Genomic DNA, 17287 nt, shown 5'->3' on the forward strand with positions numbered 1-17287 from the left:
AGATGTGCGCCAGCTCTGGTTTGTCTTTGAAGTCCAACGCTCTGTCCATTTTACAGGAGAACATTTGTGAGTTTGTTTGACCGCAGGCAACTGTTTCTTTAGACGAAAGTAATGCAAAGGAAAACCAGCACAACCAGTACAGTTGAGCGAGAGGATTATCCCATCACAAGTGCTTCATGTGGTTGGAAGACATCGGGAGTGGCACACAATTTTAAACATCTTGGAGACAGACAGACAAATACAGACATGCATGCTATGAAATAACCACACATTACTGTATAGAAGTTACAAAAATCAGATACATGGGCACATGTGGGCTCGTTCTCTTTCTGGGAAGGCTCAAGTAGGAAAAAACAAACTGTCTTGAAGTAAAATATGTGTAACAGCACTGCAGAAAGTTTATCCTGTGTTTAAAAGTAGCTCAATCATAACTAATCTTTTACTGATACAGTGCATATAATGGAAAATAGTTTTTGATTGAATTATAAAATCAATTGATAAGAGATCTGAGAGATAATCCCCATTTCAGGTGATTGATTGATGACCTTAATTGCTGATTGACAGCACCTGAGAGAGCTTGATCCAGGAGGGTGTATAAAAACAGCATGTTGGGCTATGTTACAGTATGAACTTTGTTAAACCAGCTAAGTGTACAGTTCATCAGTCACAGTTGCAAACAGGTGTCAGGATGGGTAAGTCTTTATGTTTGACCTGCATGAAAGGTTTACTGCTGCATTTTGTGAGTTATTAGTCTGATGGACACTAAATCTAATCTTGCTTCTCTTGGCAGCAAAGAAAGTGTTGATCGTATATGCTCACCAGAGCTCTGGCTCATTCAACGCTGCAGCCAAAGATGCTGCTGTGAAGGCTTTGACCGCTCAAGGCTGCACAGTAGATGTCTCCGACCTGTACGCCATGAACTTCAAGGCTACTGCTACAGCTGAGGACATCAAAGGTGTCTTAATACACAAATTAATTAAAAAGGGCTTACATTCAAGTGGTCTGTAAATCTAACAAACCCCACTTTTTACAGGAGATGTGAAGGACGCTGAACACTTTCGTTACTTAAAGGAGACCCAACAAGCATGGGAGGAAGGGAGGCTGTCGGATGACATCACTAAGGAGCAAACTAAAGTTACTGAGGCAGACCTCATTATCTTTCAGGTAGGACCTGGGTGCCAGTAATGCTTGTAGTACCCAATAAACCTTCATTATACAAAATGTGGGCCTGTTCTCCCCAGTTCCCCATGTACTGGTTCAGTGTTCCTGGAATCTTGAAGGGCTGGTTTGATCGGGTGCTCACAAGTGGGTTTGCCTTCTCACAAGACAAGCGGTACAGCCTGGGGATCTTCAAGGTAAGGGCTCAATCAAGGTTTGTATTGCTGTCAAAAGATCCTGTGGCCTCAACTTGCTTCCTCTTTTCAGGACAAGCAGGCCATGTTGTCCTTTACCACTGGGTCTCTTGAATCCATGTTCAGCCCAACTGGCATCAATGGAGACATGAATGTCACACTGTGGCCCCTGCAGGTACTATTTCACCACAGATGGCTCCTTGCAATAAACTGGACCTCAAATATCCATACTGACACAAACGTTCCTGTCCCTCTACAGAATGGCATCCTTCACTACTGTGGCTTCCAGGTCCTGGCCCCTCAGATTTTCTGGGCTCCCTCTTGTGCTTCTCCTGAAGCTCGCACCAGCATGCTGGAGGGCTGGCGTACACGTCTGCAAGGCCTCCTGGAAGAAAAGCCACTGTCCTTCATTCCCTTGGACAGCTTTGACGAGAAGGGCTTCCAGTTGAAGCCCGATGTCCATGAGAAACATGCCAGCAAGGAGTTTGGACTGACGGTGGGCATCCACCTGGGCAAGCGTCTGCCTCCCCACAGCCAGATGAAAGCTGGGTGCTGAAGACGGGGTGGTCCTGACATATGTACTGAATAAAAGCTGGTTTATTTACACTGTAATTGAATCCCTGTTTGACTCTACATGGTTTGTTCTTGGTTTTCTGTACAGTAGTTGAGATATTCTTAGATCTGGCCATGAACCAATTTAATGCGAATGGTGAGTTATTTTTTTTCCCCCATCGTGGAAGTTTTGACATTTGTAACTAGAAAATTGTCCAGTGTGGATCACATGCTACCAGCAGAGCAGGGTAACATTTTAGTGGCTTGTGCACTTATTGGGGACAGGCATTGGCTAAAACTAGATGAACTTTCCTCCAGGGGCAATTTCAATAACTATTGTCCACCCAAAGGCACACGTATGCAAATTACAAAGTGATACTTCAATGTATGTTCCTATCCAATAATGGCACTAAAGATCTGTACTTCACAAAGTGCTGACTGGAATCCTCTTAGTTGGAACAAATGTTAAAACGGGGATTGCAGTTTAAATATGAAAATGAACATTGCTAGGACTGTTTAATTCATTAAAGCTTTTATTACTCATTGTGATGAAGCCACACCATAGCTTAAAGTCCATTTTTTTTTTTTTTTTTTTTTAAAAATAAATAAAAAATCACACATTCAAAAATTAAAGTTAACATGAGGCGTGAGAAGTTTTTGAAAAGTGTGTTTATAGGCATCATTGTACCAAACCAAAGGTACAATTGGGAATTTAATGTACTGGATTTGAGGGCAGGAAGTGTTTGTGTTATACAATGCTCTCTTATCAAGTATCCATTACGCTCCTCCATTGTTCTTCCTAGTTCTCCTACCGTAGCTGCATTGAAGGCCATTTTTGCTTGCTCATTTTGGGTGAAGTGGCAAATGTTTTACCGGGCATGGAAAAGACTCCTCAGAAAAGCAGCTCTGCATTGCTGTAAGCTGCCATGCAAACATTTCTTTACATTAATCAATATCAAGATAATGTTAAGATGAAGTGTGACGGTAAGTTGGACCCAACAGCCCATCTGCTCAGCATGTTTTTAATAACTTCAGCCTTAAATCATTAGAAAAGAATGGTTTGGCTATTTGTACAATATTCTTCATGTCAGAGAACACTGACTTGTGCCATATGTCATACTGACAGCTGTTCTTATCTGGACAAGTACACAAATAGAGAAAGTTATAGCAAGGAAAAATTTAGGAGACTGAAATTATGAACGCCACAAATTTTTCTTCTTGATTGTCTGTAAAAAGTTGTAACAACAGCTTTACGTCCTCAAATAAAAGCTCCACTTTAACCTTGACCACACGATGGCGCTATTGGACAGTTTGTCACAGTAAAACTAAGCATCCATCATGAAGCTCAACATAAAAATCATCCATCGAAGTGTGGCTGCAGCTTTTTATGCTTCTGTGCATTCACAATTTTTCAACATAACAGCTAAACTTGTGTAGCACAGTGCATGATAAACCACCAAAGCATGCCACCATCCCAGAAAAAAATGCTTCATGTGGTTGGAAGACATCGGGAGTGGCTCACAATTTTAAACATGTAACTGTAACTGTAACTGCAGCAGTCACGCATGTGATTAATGCTTCACTGATATCGGGCACATTTCCCACCACATTCAAGCAAGCTCAGGTTACACCGCTGCTCAAGAAACCTTCCCTCCCTCCAACTCATGTGGAGAATTATCGGCCGGTCTCTCTCCTCCCGTTTCTGTCTAAAATCATTGAAAGGGCGGTCTTTCAGCAGGTCACCGATCACCTTGCACATAACAACCTCCTTGACCCAAACCAATCTGGGTTTAAAAGTGGACACTCCACCGAAACGGCTCTGTTAGCTGTGACAGAAGCCTTAAAAGAAGCCAGAGCGACTGCTAAGTCCTCTGTACTTATCCTGCTCGACTTATCAGCTGCATTTGACACTGTCAACCACAGTATCCTTTTGTCCATACTCTCTAGCATGGGCATCACAGGGAGAGCACACTCCTGGTTTGAATCATACCTCACTGGTCGGTCCTTCAAAGTATCCTGGCTTGTTCATACTTCTGCAGCGCACCACCTCACCACAGGGGTCCCCCAAGGCTCAGTACTGGGACCTCTTCTCTTTGCCATATACACCAACTCACTGGGACAGATCATCAGATCACTTGGCTTCTCATACCAATGTTATGCTGATGATACCCAGCTCTATCTGTCATTCCCACCTTGCGACCACACGGTCTCAGCACGAATCTCAGACTGTCTCTCTGACATATCAACATGGATGAAAGCCCATCACCTCCAACTCAACCTCCCAAAAACTGAACTGCTTGTCTTCCCAGCCAAACCAACCATACACCACAGAATCCCTATCTCTTGCTCCATCAAAGGTTGCTAGAAACTTGGGTGTCATGATTGATGACCAACTAACCTTCAAAGATCCCGTTACCTCGGTTGCTCGTTCATGCCGCTTTGCATTACTAAACATAAGAAAGATCAGACCGTACCTAACCCAACATGCCACCCAACTCCTGGTGCAGGCCATGGTCATCTCCCGCCTTGACTACTGTAATGCTCTCCTACTGGTCTCCCAGCCTGTACTTTGAAACCTCTGCAGATGGTCCAGAACGCGGCGGCGCGTCTGGTCTTCAATCAGCCTAAAAGAGCACACGTCACCCCTCTGTTCACTGAACTCCACTGGCTACCCTTAGCCGCCCGCATCAAATTCAAGTCACTGATGTTAGCCTACAAAGTGCTTAATGGAACGGCTCCCATCTACTTGAATGCTCTTGCAAAGGCTTATGTCACAACTCGGTCCCTCCGTTCGTTCCAGGATTGTCGTCTAGCAGTGCCTACACCACGCCTAAGACAATCCAAACTCTTTTCATGTGTCGTCCCACGATGGTGGAATGACCTACCGAGCGCTACCAGAACAGGAGCGTCCCTGTCTATCTTCAAGAAACTCTTGAAAACCCAGCTCTTCAGAGAGCACCTCCTATCCTAGCACTTACCCTGTACTTCCCTACCCCCTCTATTTTTGCACTTTATCTTTCTGCACTTCCTTCTATGCCTGCACCCTATCTCTACTCTGTCACCTCTGACAGAGTCAGACTAGTGGGTTCCTTCTATATAGTTTATTGTTAGCTTTTATATAGCTTGTTATATCTTCATTTGTAAATCGCTTTTATTGTTAGCTTTGTTATATCTTCATTTGTAAGTCGCTTTGGATAAAAGCGTCTGCTAAATACATAAACATAAACATAAGCATCTTGGAGACAGACAGACAAATACAGACATGCATGCTATCAAATAACCACACATCACTGTATAAAAGTTACAAAAATCAGATACATGGGCACATGTGGGCTCATTCTCTTTCTGGGAAGGCTCAAGTAGGAAAAAACAAACTGTCTTGAAGTAAAATATGTGTAACAGCACTGCCGAAAGTTTATCCTGTGTTTAAAAGTAGCTCAATCATAACTAATCTTTTACTGATACAGTGCATGTAATGGAAAATAGTTTTTGATTGAATTATAAAATCAATTGATAAGAGATCTGAGAGATAATCCCCCAGTTCAAGTGATTGATTGATGACCTTAATTGCTGATTGACAGCACCTGAGAGAGCTTGATCCAGGAGGGTGTATAAAAACAGCATGTTGGGCTTTGTTACAGTATGAACTTTGTTAAACCAGCTAAGTGTACAGTTCATCAGTCACAGTTGCAAACTGGTGTCAGGATGGGTAAGTCTTTATGTTTGACCTGCATGAAAGGTTTACTGCTGCATTTTGTGAGTTATTAGTCTGATGGACACTAATCTCTCTTCTCTTGGCAGCAAAGAAAGTGTTGATTGTATATGCTCACCAGAGCTCTGGCTCATTCAACGCTGCAGCCAAAGATGCTGCTGTGAAGGCTTTGACCGCTCAAGGCTGCACAGTAGATGTCTCCGACCTATACGCCATGAAATTCAAGGCTACTGCTACAGCTGAGGACATCAAAGGTGTCTCAATACACAAATTAATTAAAAAGGGCTTACATTCAAGTGGTCTGTAAATCTAACAAACCCCACTTTTTACAGGTGACGTGAAGGATGCGGAACACTTTCGTTACTTAAAGGAGACCCAACAAGCATGGGAGGAAGGGAGACTGTCGGATGACATCACTAAGGAGCAAACTAAAGTTACTGAGGCAGACCTCATTATCTTTCAGGTAGGACCTGGGTGCCAGTAATGCTTGTAGTACCCAATAAACCTTCATTATACAAAATGTGGGCCTGTTCTCCCCAGTTCCCCATGTACTGGTTCAGTGTTCCTGGAATCTTGAAGGGCTGGTTTGATCGGGTGCTCACAAGTGGGTTTGCCTTCTCACAAGACAAGCGGTACAGCCTGGGGATCTTCAAGGTAAGGGCTCAATCAAGGTTTGTATTGCTGTCAAAAGATCCTGTGGCCTCAACTTGCTTCCTCTTTTCAGGACAAGCAGGCCATGTTGTCCTTTACCACTGGGTCTCTTGAATCCATGTTCAGCCCAACTGGCATCAATGGAGACATGAATGTCACACTGTGGCCCCTGCAGGTACTATTTCACCACAGATGGATACTTGCAATAAACTGGACTTGAAGCATCCATACTGACAAAAATGTTCCTGTCCCCCTACAGAATGGCATCCTTCACTACACTACTGTGGCTTCCAGGTCCTGGCCCCTCAGATCTTCTGGGCACCCTCTTGTGCTTCTCCTGAAGCTCGCACCAGTATGCTGGAGGGCTGGCGTACACGTCTGCAAGGCCTCCTGGAAGAAAAGCCACTGTCCTTCATTCCCTTGGACAGCTTTGACGAGAAGGGCTTCCAGTTGAAGCCTGATGTCCATGAGAAACATGCCAACAAGGAGTTTGGACTGACAGTGGGCATCCACCTGGGCAAGCGTCTGCCTCCCCACAGCCAGATGAAAGCTGGGTGCTGAAGACGGTGTGGTCCTGACATATGTACTGAATAAAAGCTGGTTTATTTACACTGTAATTGAATCCCTGTTTGACTCTACATGGTTTGTTCTTGGCTTTGTGTACAGCAGTTTTCAGATGTATTCTTAAATCTAGCCATAAACCTAATGCTTTTCTTTTAAACAAGCTTTTCATAAGTGACATGTTAAAAGGTAATATCGTCCTGCTGTTAATGGTCTAAAGTGTGGACTGTACTGTAGTGTACATATTGCATTTGTAACATGTCTATCTCACATGTGCTACCAGCACAGCAGGGTCACATTTTAGTGGCTTGTGCACTTAATGGGGACAGATACTGGCTAAAACTAAATGAACCCTTCCTCCAGGAGCAATTACAACTATAGTCAACCCAAAGGCACACTCGAATAAAACATGGACACCATTCCACATGACGTGATACTTGAATAATGTATGTCCCATTAAATTTGTTCCTATACAATAATGTCAATATTAAGACGTATCTGTACTTGACAAAGTGCTAACTGGGATCCTTTTACTTGGAACAAAAATGTTAAAACAGTCAGGTATTGCAGTTCAAATACAAAAATGAGCATTGCTAGGACTGTGTAATTCATTCAAGCCTTTGGTACTCACTGCTACACTTCTCAACATGTTGCTATGAAGCCACACCATAGCTTTTATTAATCCTTTTTGAAAATTCTTTTTTTTTATGAAATCATACATTGAAAAATTAAAGTTAACATGAGGCGTGAGAAGTTTTTGAAAAGTGTGTTTATAGGCATCATTGTACCAAACCAAAGGTACAATTGGGAATTTAATGTACTGGATTTGAGGGCAGAAAGTGTTTGTGTTATACAATGCTCTCTTATCAAGTATCCATTATGCTCCTCCATTGTTCTTCCTAGTTCTCCTATCGTAGCTGCATTGAAGGCCATTTTTGCTTGCTTATTTTGGGGGAAGTGGCAAATGTTTTACCGGGCATGGAAAAGACTCCTCAGAAAAGCAGCTCTGCATTGCTGTAAGCTGCCATGCAAACATTTCTTTAGATTAATCAATGTCAAGATAATGTTAAGCTGTGATGGACTGGCGACCTGTCCAGGGTGTACCCCACCTTTCGCCTGATGACTGCTGGGATAGGCTCCAGCACACCCGCTACCCAACCGATAGATTGACGGTATAGAAAATGAATGGATGGAAGATAATATTGAGATGAAGTGTGACGGTAAGTTGGACCCAACAGCCCATCTGCTCAGCATGTTTTTAATAACTTCAGCCTTAAATCATTAGAAAAGAATGGTTTGGCAATTTGTACAATATTCTTCATGTCAGAGAACACTGACTTGTGCCATATGTCATACTGACAGCTATTCTTATCTGGACAAGTACACAAATAGAGAAAGTTATAGCAAGGAAAAATTTAGGAGACTTAAATCATGAATGCCGCAAATTTTTCTTCTTGATTGTCTGTAAAAAGTTGCAACAACAGCTTTATTTCCTCAAATAAAAGCTCCACTTTAACCTTGACCACACGATAGCGCTATTGGACAGTTTGTCACAGTAAAACTAAGCATCCATCATGAAGCTCAACATAAAAATCATCCATCGAAGAGTGGCTGCAGCTTTTTATGCTTCTGTGCATTCACAATTTTAGAACACAAGAGCTAAACGTCTGTAGCACAATGTATGACAAACCACCAAAGCATGCCACCATCCCAGAAAAAAAAACACTCTATCCCTTCCTTCACAACAAAAGAAATACAGCCAGAGGCTCAATATGAGGCACAATGATGATCAACAAAGAAGTTTTGGAATGAGTACAATGGCAGGGAGATCACTGAGATTAAAGAAGACACTCTCACAAAGATCAGAATGCCTGTCATACTACAAAATAAGTATTATTTGATAAACAGCTATGAGTGTTAACTAAAATAAATCTACTTAATTGAGAAAGGAGGCAATTTGAAGAAACCTAGAGCAAAAATTTGTATGTACGTGATCCCATTTGCAAATATGAAGCAGTTGTTTATTAACCCCATCCTCCTCACAGTGGCTGGGTAGATGAGCTGTTTGCCTCTGACTCCAGATGTGCGCCAGCTCTGGTTTGTCTTTGAAGCCCAACGCTCTGTCCATTTTACAGGAGAACATTTGTGAGTTGGTTGGACCGCAGGCAACTGTTTCTTTAGACAAAAGTAATGCAAAGGAAAACCAGCACAACCAGTACAGTTGAGCGAGAGGATTATCCCATCACAAGAGCTTCATGTGGTTGGAAGACATCGGGAGTGGCTCACAATTTTAAACATCTTGGAGACAGACAGACAAATACAGACATGCATGCTATCAAATAACCACACATCACTGTAAAAAAGTTACAAAAATCAGATCCATGGGCACATGTGGGCTCATTCTCTTTCTGGGAAGGCTCAAGTAGGAAAAAACAAACTGTCTTGAAGTAAAATATGTGTAACAGCACTGCCGAAAGTTTATCCTGTGTTTAAAAGTAGCTCAATCATAACTAATCTTTTACTGATACAGTGCATGTAATGGAAAATAGTTTTTTATTGAATTATAAAATCAATTGATAAGAGATCTTCTTCTTCTTCTTCTTCTTTGATGTTTAATGGCAGCTGGCATCCTTGGTGTTGCATATGCCACCATCTACTGGACTAAATTTCTCTTTTTTTCCCTTCTTATTTCTTCTTTTCTATATTCTTTTAATTATTCCAGTATTTACCAAGAATCTTATTGTTATTCTCCTCCCTTCCTTAGACTTAGCAGATTCTACTATGTTTTTCAAATTATATTCTGTTATTCCTGCCCTCTGCAGCCCTATCTTCATTATTTCCCTCTCCCTTCCATATCTGGGACATGCTATCAACACATGTTCCACTGTTTCTTTCTCCCCACAGCTACACTGCCCAGTTGGATGTTTCCCCATTATCTTAAGTGTATTATTCAGTTTACAATGACCTATTCTTATCCTACTAATAATGACTTGTTCTGTTCTGTTCTGTCCATAACACCCTGCCTCGCCTACTATACTTTGTAATTTATATAAATGTCTTCCTTTTTCCTGATTCTTCCAATATAGATTCCACTGATTGTTTATTTCTTTCCATACTAAACTTTTCCCTTCTGTTTTTGATAATTTTACTTTAATTTCCACCACCTCTTTCTTTACTGCATCCTTAGCAGCTTTGTCTGCTTTTTCATTTCCATTTATTCCTACATGAGCTGGTACCCACATGAACACTATTTCCCTCCCCTGTTGCATTAACCTGGATGTTTTTAACTGTATTTCATATAAAATTTTCTGATGTGTTTTTGCTGTTCCGCTTTTAATACTTATGATAAGAGATCTGAGAGATAATCCCCCAGTTCAAGTGATTGATTGATGACCTTAATTGCTGATTGACAGCACCTGAGAGAGCTTGATCCAGCAGGGTGTATAAAAACAGCATGTTGGGCTGTGCTGCAGTATGAACTTTGTTAAGCCAGCTAAGTGTACAGTTCATCAGTCACAGTTGCAAACAGGTGTCAGGATGGGTAAGTCTTTATGTTTGACCTGCATGAAAGGTTTACTGCTGCATTTTGTGAATTATTAGTCTGATGGACACTAAATCTAATCTTGCTTCTCTTGGCAGCAAAGAAAGTGTTGATTGTATATGCTCACCAGAGCTCTGGCTCATTCAACGCTGCAGCCAAAGATGCTGCTGTGAAGGCTTTGACCGCTCAAGGCTGCACAGTAGATGTCTCCGACCTGTACGCCATGAAATTCAAGGCTACTGCTACAGCTGAGGACATCAAAGGTGTCCTCATACACAACTTAATGAGGCTTACATTTAAGTGGTCTGTAAATCTAACAAACCCCACTTTTTACAGGTGACGTGAAGGATGCGGAACACTTTCGTTACTTAAAGGAGACCCAACAAGCATGGGAGGAAGGGAGACTGTCGGATGACATCACTAAGGAGCAAACTAAAGTTACTGAGGCAGACCTCATTATCTTTCAGGTAGGACCTGGGTGCCAGTAATGCTTGTAGTACCCAATAAACCTTCATTATACAAAATGTGGGCCTGTTCTCCCCAGTTCCCCATGTACTGGTTCAGTGTTCCTGGAATCTTGAAGGGCTGGTTTGATCGGGTGCTCACAAGTGGGTTTGCCTTCTCACAAGACAAGCGGTACAGCCTGGGGATCTTCAAGGTAAGGGCTCAATCAAGGTTTGTATTGCTGTCAAAAGATCCTGTGGCCTCAACTTGCTTCCTCTTTTCAGGACAAGCAGGCCATGCTGTCCTTTACCACTGGGTCTCTTGAATCCATGTTCAGCCCAACTGGCATCAATGGAGACATGAATGTCACACTGTGGCCCCTGCAGGTACTATTTCACCACAGATGGATCCTTGCAATAAACTGGACTTGAAGCATCCATACTGACACAAACGTTCCTGTCCCCCTACAGAATGGCATCCTTCACTACTGTGGCTTCCAGGTCCTGGCCCCTCAGATCTTCTGGGCTCCCTCTTGTGCATCTCCTGAAGCTCGCACCAGCATGCTGGAGGGCTGGCGTACACGTCTGCAAGGCCTCCTGGAAGAAAAGCCACTGTCCTTCATTCCCTTGGACAGCTTTGACGAGAAGGGCTTCCAGTTGAAGCCTGATGTCCATGAGAAACATGCCAGCAAGGAGTTTGGACTGACAGTGGGCATCCACCTGGGCAAGCGTCTGCCTCCCCACAGCCAGATGAAAGCTGGGTGCTGAAGACAGTGTGGTCCTGACATATATGCAGAATAAAAGCTGGTTTATTTAGACTGTAATTCCCTGTTTGACTCTCGCTGGTTTCTGTTCTTGGCTTTGTGTACAGCAAGTTTGTTCAGGTATATTAAATATGGCTATAAACCGAATACATTCTTTAACAAGCTTTTCATGAGTGACCATATTAAAACGCAATATCTTCCTGCTGCTCATGGTTTAAAGTGCGGACCTGGTTTCCTGACCTACTGCTCAAATTTGAGCTTTTTTTGACGTATGCGTCTGGCATTTGTAACTAGTAAATCTCATGTGCTACCAGCACAGCAGGGTCACATTTTAGTGGCTTGTGCACTTAATGGGGACAGGTACTGGCTAAAACTGAATGAACCCTTCCTCCAGGAGCAATTACAACTATAGTCAACCCAAAGGCACACTTGATCAAATAAAACATGGACACCATTCCACATGACGTGATACTTGAAAAATGTATATCCCATTAAACTTGATCATACAATGGCAATATCAAGATATCTGTAATTGGAAAAAGTGGTAACTGGGATCCTTTTTCTTGGAACAAAAATGTTAAAACGGGTATTGCAGTTCAAATATGAAAATGAGCATTGCTAGGACTGTTTAATTCATTCAAGCCTTTGGTACTCACTGCTACACTTAATAACATGTTGCTATGAAGCCACACCATAGCTTTTATTCATCCTTTTTAAAAAGATTTTTTTAATGAAATCATACATTCAAAAATTAAAGTTAACATGAGGCGTGAGAAGTTTTTGAAAAGTGTGTTTATAGGCATCATTGTACCAAACCAAAGGTACAATTGGGAATTTAATGTACTGGATTTGAGGACAGAAAGTGTTTGTGTTATACAATGCTCTCTTATCAAGTATCCATTACGCTCCTCCATTGTTCTTCCTAGTTCTCCTACCGTAGCTGCATTGAAGGCCATTTTTGCTTGCTCATTTTGGGGGAAGTGGCCAATGTTTTACCGGGCATGGAAAAGACTCCTCAGAAAAGCAGCTCTGCATTGCTGTAAGCTGCCATGCAAACATTTCTTTACATTAATCGATGTCAAGATAATGTTAAGATGAAGTGTGACGGCAAGTTGGACCCAACAGCCCATCTGCTCATGTTTTTAATAACTTCAGCCTTAAATCATTAGAAAAGAATGGTTTGGCAATTTGTACAATATTCTTCATGTCAGAGAACACTGACTTGTGCCATATGTCATACTGACAGCTATTCTTATCTGGACAAGTACACAAATAGAGAAAGTTATAGCAAGGAAAAATTTGGGAGACTGAAATCATGAACGCCACAATTTTTTCTTCTTGATTGTCTGTAAAAAGTTGCAACAACAGCTTTACGTACTCAAATAAAAGCTCCACTTTAACCTTGACCACACGATGACGCTATTGGACAGTTTGTCACAGTAAAACTAAGCATCCATCATCAAGCTCAACATAAAAATCATCCATCGAAGTGTGGCTGCAGCTTTTTATGCTTCTGTGCATTCACAATTTTTCAACATAACAGCTAAACTTGTGTAGCACAGTGCATGATAAACCACCAAAGCATGCCACCATCCCAGAAAAAAATGCTTCATGTGGTTGGAAGACATCGGGAGTGGCTCACAATTTTAAACATGTAACTGTAACTGTAACTGCAGCAGTCACGCATGTGATTAATGCTTCACTGATATTGGGCACATTTCCCACCACATTCAAGCAAGCTCAGGTTACACCGCTGCTCAAGAAACCTTCCCTCCCTCCAACTCATGTGGAGAATTATCAGCCAGTCTCTCTCCTCCCGTTTCTGTCTAAAATCATTGAAAGGGCGGTCTTTAAGCAGGTCACCGATCACCTTGCACATAACAACCTCCTTGACCCAAACCAATCTGGGTTTAAAAGTGGACACTCCACCGAAACGGCTCTGTTAGCTGTGACAGAAGCCTTAAAAGAAGCCAGAGCGACTGCTAAGTCCTCTGTACTTATCCTGCTCGACTTATCAGCTGCATTTGACACTGTCAACCACAGTATCCTTTTGTCCATACTCTCTAGCATGGGCATCACAGGGAGAGCACACTCCTGGTTTGAATCATACCTCACTAGTCGGTCCTTCAAAGTATCCTGGCTTGGTCATACTTCTGCAGCGCACCACCTCACCACAGGGGTCCCCCAAGGCTCAGTACTGGGACCTCTTCTCTTTGCCATATACACCAACTCACTGGGACAGATCATCAGATCACTTGGCTTCTCATACCAATGTTATGCTGATGATACCCAGCTCTATCTGTCATTCCCACCTTGCGACCACACGGTCTCAGCACGAATCTCAGACTGTCTCTCTGACATATCAACATGGATGAAAGCCCATCACCTCCAACTCAACCTCCCAAAAACTGAACTGCTTGTCTTCCCAGCCAAACCAACCATACACCACAGCATCTGCATCCAAACCGAATCCCTATCTCTTGCTCCATCAAAGGTTGCTAGAAACTTGGGTGTCATGATTGATGACCAACTAACCTTCAAAGATCACGTTACCTCGGTTGCTCGTTCATGCCGCTTTGCATTACTAAACATAAGAAAGATCAGACCGTACCTAACCCAACATGCCACCCAACTTCTGGTGCAGGCCATGGTCATCTCCCGCTTTGACTACTGTAATGCTCTCCTAACTGGTCTCCCAGCCTGTACTTTGAAACCTCTGCAGATGGTCCAGAACGCGGCGGCCCGTCTGGTCTTCAAAAGAGCACACGTCACCCCTCTGTTCATTGAACTCCACTGGCTACCCTTAGCCACCCGCATCAAATTCAAGTCACTGATGTTAGCCTACAAAGTGCTTAATGGAACGGCTCCCATCTACTTGAATGCTCTTGCAAAGGCTTATGTCACAACTCGGTCCCTCCGTTCGTCCCAGGATTGTCGTCTAGCAGTGCCTACACCACGCCTAAGACAATCCAAACTCTTTTCATGTGTCGTCCCACGATGGTGGAATGACCTACCGAGCGCTACCAGAACAGGGGCGTCCCTGTCTATCTTCAAGAAACTCTTGAAAACCCAGCTCTTCAGAGAGCACCTCCTATCCTAGCACTTACCCTGTACTTCCATACCCCCTCTATTTTTGCACTTTATCTTTCTGCACTTCCTTCTATGCCTGCACCCTATCTCTACTCTGTCACCTCTGACAGAGTCAGACTAGTGGGTTCCTTCTATATAGTTTATTGTTAGCTTTTATATAGCTTGTTATATCTTCATTTGTAAATCGCTTTTAGTGTTAGCTTTGTTATATCTTCATTTGTAAGTCGCTTTGGATAAAAGCGTCTGCTAAATACATAAACATCTTGGAGACAGACAGACAAATACAGACATGCATGCTATCAAATAACCACACATCACTGTATAAAAGTTACAAAAATTAGATTCATGGGCACACGTGGGCTCATTCTCTTTCTGGGAAGGCTCAAGTAGGAAAAAAACAAACTGTCTTGAAGTAAAATATGTGTAACAGCACTGCCGAAGGTTTATCCTGTGTTTAAAAGTCCCTCAATCATAATTAATCTTTTACTGATACAGTGCATATAATGGAAAATAGTTTTTGATTGAATTACAAAATCAATTGATAAGAGATCTGAGAGATAATCCCCATTTCAGGTGATTGATTGATGACCTTAATTGCTGATTGACAGCACCTGAGAGAGCTTGACCTCGGAGGGTGCATAAAAACAGCATGTTGGGCTTTGTTACAGTATGAACTTTGTTAAACCAGCTAAGTGTACAGTTCATCAGTCACAGTTGCAAACAGGTGTCAGGATGGGTAAGTCTTTATGTTTGACCTGCATGAAAGGTTTACTGCTGCATTTTGTGAATTATTAGTCTGATGGACACTAAATCTAATCTTGCTTCTCTTGGCAGCAAAGAAAGTGTTGATCGTATATGCTCACCAGAGCTCTGGCTCATTCAACGCTGCAGCCAAAGATGCTGCTGTGAAGGCTTTGACCGCTCAAGGCTGCACAGTAGATGTCTCCGACCTGTACGCCATGAACTTCAAGGCTACTGCTACAGCTGAGGACATCGAAGGTGTCTCAATACACAAATTAATTAAAAAGGGCTTACATTCAAGTGGTCTGTAAATCTAACAAGCTCCACTTTTTACAGGAGAAGTAAAGGACGCTGAACACTTTTGTTACTTAAAGGAGACCCAACAAGCATGGGAGGAAGGGAGACTGTCGGATGACATCACTAAGGAGCAAACTAAAGTTACTGAGGCAGACCTCATTATCTTTCAGGTAGGACCTGGGTGCCAGTAATGCTTGTAGTACCCAATAAACCTTCCTTATACAAAATGTGGGCCTGTTCTCCCCAGTTCCCCATGTACTGGTTCAGTGTTCCTGGAATCTTGAAGGGCTGGTTTGATCGGGTGCTCACAAGTGGGTTTGCCTTCTCACAAGACAAGCGGTACAGCCTGGGGATCTTCAAGGTAAGGGCTCAATCAAGGTTTGTATTGCTGTCAAAACTTGGCCTCAACTTGCTTCCTCTTTTCAGGACAAGCAGGCCATGTTGTCCTTTACCACTGGGTCTCTTGAATCCATGTTCAGCCCAACTGGCATCAATGGAGACATGAATGTCACACTGTGGCCCCTGCAGGTACTATTTCACCACAGATGCATACTTGCAATAAACTGGACTTGAAGCATCCATACTGACACAAACGTTCCTGTCCCCCTACAGAATGGCATCCTTCACTACTGTGGCTTCCAGGTCCTGGCCCCTCAGATCTTCTGGGCTCCCTCTTGTGCTTCTCCTGAAGCTCGCACCAGCATGCTGGAGGGCTGGCGTACACGTCTGCAAGGCCTCCTGGAAGAAAAGCCACTGTCCTTCATTCCCTTGGACAGCTTTGACGAGAAGGGCTTCCAGTTGAAGCCTGATGTCCATGAGAAACATGCCAGCAAGGAGTTTGGACTGACAGTGGGCATCCACCTGGGCAAGCGTCTGCCTCCCCACAGCCAGATGAAAGCTGGGTGCTGAAGACAGTGTGGTCCTGACATATGTGCTGAATAAAAGCTGGTTTATTGACACTGTAATTGAATCCCGGTTTCAAATTCTTCCTGGATTTGACTCTCACTGGTTTGTTCTTGGTTTTCTGTACAGTAAAGATACTTAGATCTGGCCATGAACCAATTAAATGTAAATGGTAAAATTTTTTTCCCCGTAGTGTAAGGTGTGACATAACTAGAAAATTGTCCAGTGTGGATCGCATGCTAGCAGCAGAGCAGGGTAAAATTTTAGTGGCTTGTGCACTTATTGGGGACAGGCATTGGCTAAAACTAGATGAACTTTCCTCCAGGGGCAATTTCACTAACTATTGTCCACCCAAAGGCACACTTACTCAAATTACAATGTGATACTTCAATGTATGTTCTTATTCAATAATGGCACTAAAGATCTATACTTGACAAAGTGCTAACTGGAGTCCTTTTAGTTGGAACAAAAATGTTAAACCGGGGATTGCAGTTCATATATGAAAATGAACATTACCAGGACTGTTTAATTCATTCAAGCCTTTGGTACTCGTTGCGATGAAGCCACACCATAGCTTTTATTCTTTTTTTTTTTTAAATTAAATCACACATTAAAGTTAACATGAGACGTGAGAAGTTTTTGAAAAGTGTTTATAGGCATTGTACCAAACCAAAGGTACA

The 17287-nt window shown here is 42.6% G+C and overlaps 4 protein-coding genes and 1 pseudogene across 4 annotated transcripts in view; all 5 read left to right on the forward strand.

Annotated features, from left to right (window-relative positions):
- ackr3a (atypical chemokine receptor 3a) overlaps nucleotides 1-17287 on the forward strand; it is a 124178-nt gene that overhangs the window by 64968 nt on the left and 41923 nt on the right. The gene's annotated exons all lie outside the window — the stretch shown is intronic.
- On the forward strand, nucleotides 689-1908 carry LOC140319195 (ribosyldihydronicotinamide dehydrogenase [quinone]-like). Its single transcript, XM_072396795.1, has 6 exons — nucleotides 689-692; nucleotides 782-955; nucleotides 1034-1164; nucleotides 1242-1355; nucleotides 1426-1527; nucleotides 1612-1908. The coding sequence occupies exons 1-6, from the start codon at nucleotides 689-691 to the stop codon at nucleotides 1906-1908; spliced, it is 822 nt and encodes a 273-aa protein (XP_072252896.1).
- On the forward strand, nucleotides 5610-6828 carry LOC140319196 (ribosyldihydronicotinamide dehydrogenase [quinone]-like; annotated as a pseudogene).
- LOC140319197 (ribosyldihydronicotinamide dehydrogenase [quinone]-like) lies at nucleotides 10366-11580 on the forward strand. Its single transcript, XM_072396796.1, has 6 exons — nucleotides 10366-10369; nucleotides 10459-10632; nucleotides 10706-10836; nucleotides 10914-11027; nucleotides 11098-11199; nucleotides 11284-11580. Exons 1-6 carry the CDS (start codon nucleotides 10366-10368, stop codon nucleotides 11578-11580), a joined length of 822 nt encoding a protein of 273 aa, XP_072252897.1.
- On the forward strand, nucleotides 15399-16613 carry LOC140319198 (ribosyldihydronicotinamide dehydrogenase [quinone]-like). The gene is made up of 6 exons (XM_072396797.1): nucleotides 15399-15402; nucleotides 15492-15665; nucleotides 15744-15874; nucleotides 15952-16065; nucleotides 16131-16232; nucleotides 16317-16613. The coding sequence occupies exons 1-6, from the start codon at nucleotides 15399-15401 to the stop codon at nucleotides 16611-16613; spliced, it is 822 nt and encodes a 273-aa protein (XP_072252898.1).

The sequence above is a fragment of the Leuresthes tenuis genome, unplaced genomic scaffold, assembly GCF_036924035.1.
Source record: "Leuresthes tenuis unplaced genomic scaffold, fLeuTen1.0.hap1 SCAF_12, whole genome shotgun sequence".
Taxonomy (NCBI): Eukaryota; Metazoa; Chordata; class Actinopteri; order Atheriniformes; family Atherinopsidae; genus Leuresthes; species Leuresthes tenuis.

Coding starts and splice junctions, on each gene's coding strand:
- LOC140319195 (XM_072396795.1), top strand. Junction 1,356..1,425: donor ACAGCCTGGGGATCTTCAAG/GTAAGGGCTCAA, acceptor TCCTCTTTTCAG/GACAAGCAGGCCATGTTGTC. Junction 1,528..1,611: donor TCACACTGTGGCCCCTGCAG/GTACTATTTCAC, acceptor GTCCCTCTACAG/AATGGCATCCTTCACTACTG.
- LOC140319198 (XM_072396797.1), top strand. Junction 15,666..15,743: donor TACAGCTGAGGACATCGAAG/GTGTCTCAATAC, acceptor CACTTTTTACAG/GAGAAGTAAAGGACGCTGAA. Junction 15,875..15,951: donor CAGACCTCATTATCTTTCAG/GTAGGACCTGGG, acceptor TGTTCTCCCCAG/TTCCCCATGTACTGGTTCAG.
- LOC140319197 (XM_072396796.1), top strand. Junction 10,633..10,705: donor TACAGCTGAGGACATCAAAG/GTGTCCTCATAC, acceptor CACTTTTTACAG/GTGACGTGAAGGATGCGGAA. Junction 10,837..10,913: donor CAGACCTCATTATCTTTCAG/GTAGGACCTGGG, acceptor TGTTCTCCCCAG/TTCCCCATGTACTGGTTCAG.